The sequence below is a fragment of the Micropterus dolomieu genome, unplaced genomic scaffold, assembly GCF_021292245.1.
Source record: "Micropterus dolomieu isolate WLL.071019.BEF.003 ecotype Adirondacks unplaced genomic scaffold, ASM2129224v1 scaffold_339, whole genome shotgun sequence".
NCBI lineage: Eukaryota > Metazoa > Chordata > Actinopteri > Centrarchiformes > Centrarchidae > Micropterus > Micropterus dolomieu.
In genome coordinates, this window is record NW_025744326.1 from 1 (window position 1) to 4,144 (window position 4,144).

The window sequence follows — 4,144 nt, forward strand, 5'->3', positions numbered from 1 at the left end:
AGTCTCACATTAAGCAAATTTCAAGGACCGCCTTTTTTCACCTACGTAATATTGCGAAAATCAGGAACATCCTGTCTAAAAATGATGCAGAAAAACTAGTCCATGCATTTGTTACTTCTAGGCTGGATTACTGCAATTCCTTATTATCAGGCTGCTCGAAAAAGTCCATTAAGACTCTTCAGCTGATCCAGAATGCTGCAGCTCGTGTTCTGACAGGAACCAGGAAAAGAGATCATATTTCTCCTGTTTTAGCTTCTTTGCATTGGCTTCCAGTAAAATCCAGAATAGAATTTAAAATCATTCTTCTTACCTACAAAGCTCTTAATGGTCAGGCACCATCTTATCTTAAAGAGCTCATAGTACCTTACTACCCCACCAGAGCACTGCGCTCCCAGAATGCAGGGTTACTTGTGGTTCCTAGAGTCTCCAAAAGTAGACTAGGAGCCAGAGCGTTCAGCTATCAAGCTCCTCTCCTGTGGAACCAGGTTCCAGTTTGGGTTCAGGAGGCAGACACCATCTCCACATTTAAGAGTAGGCTTAAGACTTTCCTCTTTGATAAAGCTTATAGTTAGGGCTGCCTCAGGTGAGTCCTGAACCATCCCTTAGTTATGCTGCTATAGGCCTAGACTGCCGGGGGATTTCTCTTGGTGGGAACAGAGTTCGGTCTAGACCTGCTCTTTTATGAAAAGCGCTGTGAGATAACTGTTGTTGTGATTTGGCGCTATATAAATAAAACTGAATTGAATCATCCACTGATCCAAGTGGACAGGATCCAAAGAACTGAAAAATCAGAACTAAACTTCTGATGGAGGAAGATCTGATTAATGAATCATCACTGAAACGAGTGAGCAAAGAGCTGACGGCTGAAACTGAACCTGCAGCAGCAGCTGGAGGAGGCTCGCTCAGATCCACCACCTCATCGCCGCCTGCAGGATCCTTCTGCTCCCCCGTCTGAGGAGACCACATAGGTCCGGTTTACAATGCGGACCTCGTTTCATTTCTTCTGGTGCATTTGTTTGTTTCTGGTTCACCGCCAGAACCGAACCATCAAAAAATGCTTTCACACTAGAAAGGGGGTGGTGGTGATGGTGATGGTGATGGAGCAGTGGATGAGCCACATGCCTCTGGTGTGAGAGACCCAGGTTCAACTCCCACTGTGAGACACCGCTGCTCCAGAGACCTCTGACATGTACAGCAAGTCTGGATAACAGCGTCAGTTACATGAATACATGTGGTTCTGTTTGATCCGGATCAGGTCGCCGTGTTGGATCAGACCTGAACCAAAAACAGTAGAAAAGATCAATCAAGTCTGTTTGAAGGCCGAGGTGGCTCTTTAGCCAGGACCTGAGAGTGTCTGCAGTCCGAGCGGGTCTTATTTCAACAGGTAGAGAACTCCAGAGACCAGGAGCAGTTTAGTCTTTAACCTGGATCTGGGAACATCGAGGGACATCTGATTGGACCACCTCAGTGCTCTGACATGTTAAAGTTCTGATAAACAAGAAGGTGCCGACCCAACATTTTAAAAACAAGCAATAAACCTGGTCTGGACCAGACCTGAACCTGCTGCAGGACAAGCTCTCCCAGCTGAGCGTGCCTGACTCCACCTGCAGGTGGATCACTGACTTCCTGACGGACAGGAAGCAGCACGTGAAGCTGGGAAAACATGTCTCTGATTCCAGGACCATCAGCACCGGTTCCCCTCAAGGCTGCATTCTTTCCCCCCTTCTCTTCTCCCTGTACACCAACAGCTGCACCTCCAGTCACCAGTCTGTCAAGCTCCTGAAGTTTGCGGACGACACCACCCTCATTGGTGGGAGATCGACCATCTGGTGAATTCTGGAGCTCTGAAGACAGTGGAGATGGTCGTGGACTTCAGGAAGATCCCAGCCCCACCCTCCCCCATCATCCTGTGTGACTCCCCCGTCACCACTGTGGACTCCTTCCGCTTCCTGGGAACCAGCATCTCCCAGGACCTCAAGTGGGAGCTGAACATCACCTCCCTCACCAAGAAGGCCCAGCAGAGGATGAACTTCCTGCGGCAGCTGAAGAAGTTCAGCCTGCCAAAGACAATGATGGTGCACTTCTACACCGCCATCATTGAGTCCATCCTCATCTCCTCCATCACCATCTGGTACGCTGCTGCCACCGCCAGGGACAAGAGCAGGCTGCAGCGCATCATTCGCTCTGCAGAGAAGGTGATTGGCTGCAATCTTCCATCACTTCAGGACCTGTAAGCCTCCAGGACTCTGAGGCGAGCAGGAAAGATTGCAGCTGACTCCTCCCACCCCGGACACAAACTGTTTCAGACTCTCCCCTCTGGCAGGAGGCTGCGGTCCATCATGACCAAAACCTCTCGCCACAAAAACAGCTTCTTCCCGTCTGCAGCCTCATTAACAAGACCCGGGTCCCCCACTGACACTCCACCCTGGCAAATGATACAAATGTCTCTGCACATGTAAATACTGTTTCATCTCGTGTTGGGCACAGACCCGGGACGTCGCACATATTTGTTCTTGATTGTTATGTTGTCAGTTTATATATTTATATGTACACAATATTCTCTTCCGTTGTGTGACTTCTGCACAGCACAGACCCAGAACAATGCACATGTATATATCTGCAACAATGTTCTTCTATTTCATATTTATATATTTCTACATTTATTTATGTCGACTGTATGTTTGTCTACCTGTAGCACCTCATCACCAAAGCAAATTCCTCGTATGTGTAAAACACTACTTGGCAATAAAGCTCATTCTGATTCTGAACCAGTCCTGAATTAGACCTGAACCAGACCTGAACCAGTCCTGAGCCAGACCTGGATCAGACCTGAACCAGTCCTGGATTACATCTGAACCAGACCTGAACCAAGCTGCTGTTCCGGAACTCCTTCCCCAGAGATCCAAAATGCTCCCTCTCTGGACACCTTCAAAATCCTCCTAAAACCCAGCTCTTCACAAAGGCTTTCAACCCTGAAGGACTTGTTGCTCTGTTTCTGTAGTTATGTGTAAAGCGTCCTTGGGTCCCGTGAAAGGCGCTATAAAAATATAAGCTATTATTATTGAACCAGGATCGATGACAAACGTCTTTGAGCAGAAACAAACTTTATTTGTTCCAAAAATAGACATTTTCAGCAGAAATATATATTACACTTTAAAAACTCCAAATACTTCACAGAATACTACACAGTACTCAGGCAGTACTACAGTGAAGTCTTTTGATATTTTAATAACAAAAATAAAACCAGCCACCTGTGCCCTGCTGTGGTCGTGGCCTCAGCTCCACCTGTGCCCTGCTGTGGGCGTGGCCTCAGCTCCACCTGTTCTACATCATCCACACTGTAAAAAAACTATTAAATATTTCGGTAAATTCACATTATGCAGCCTACACTGTAAAAAATCAAACAAAAAACATTAAGTACACTGCAAAAAAATACCCCTGTGGCGTTACCACGGTAACGTAGCGGGCACGCTAGCAGCTCTGTTTATTTGGCCTTTATTCAGCTGACAGGAAGTGATGTCAATTCTCACACGTCGAGGCCCTGCCGTGTCAGGAAGTCTTCGAGCGCGCTCAGTCGCTCCACCAGCATCACGTCCAGGTCCGAGTCGTCTTCGCCGCGGCTGCCGCCGTGACAGTGTCGCCGAGCCACCGCCCGTTTCCTGGGCACCATGGGGACAGGAAGTCCGGCCCCTAAAGACAGATGAAAAAAGTTCAAAATAAAAAGTTACATGGGGACATCATGAATATGCAAATTAGCATGTGATGAACTGAACACAACCGCCGTCTCTATCTTTGTGCCCCTCCTTCAGTTAACTACTATTTCCCAGTGTACCTTGCAGCCTCTTCCTCTTCCTGGGCTGAGTGAAGTCAGGGAAGAGGAGGAGCCTGCGCCTCCTCTGCTGGCCAATCAGGAGCAGCGCTCCATCCTTCTCCCTCGGCTCCTCGAAGATCGTCTCCAGGCTCCTGCGTGACGACAGCAAGGCATGCTGGGAGTTCATACTTTGTTTTACTAACTTTCAAACTGCATTGAACACCCTTTCGAACATGAGGGATTTGTAGTTTTTTACCCGTTGGTGGTGTGGGGGGGTTTGGTGGAGTTTTTTACCCGTTGGTGGTGGGGGGGGGGGTTTGGGGGGGTTTTTTT

The 4,144-nt window shown here is 48.1% G+C and overlaps 1 protein-coding gene across 2 annotated transcripts in view; it reads right to left on the minus strand.

Moving 5' to 3' along the window:
* Positions 1-3,087: 3,087 nt before the first annotated feature.
* Positions 3,088-4,144, minus strand: part of wu:fi75a02 — a 9,634-nt gene continuing 8,577 nt past the window's right edge. For both annotated transcript variants that reach the window (XM_046043458.1, XM_046043457.1), the window contains exons 9-10: positions 3,833-3,963; positions 3,088-3,690 (exon numbers count right to left, since the gene is read on the minus strand). In XM_046043458.1, the coding sequence (XP_045899414.1) occupies positions 3,527-3,690; positions 3,833-3,963 (295 nt within the window). In that variant the 3' untranslated portion in view covers positions 3,088-3,526. The remainder of the gene's footprint in view (positions 3,691-3,832; positions 3,964-4,144) is intronic.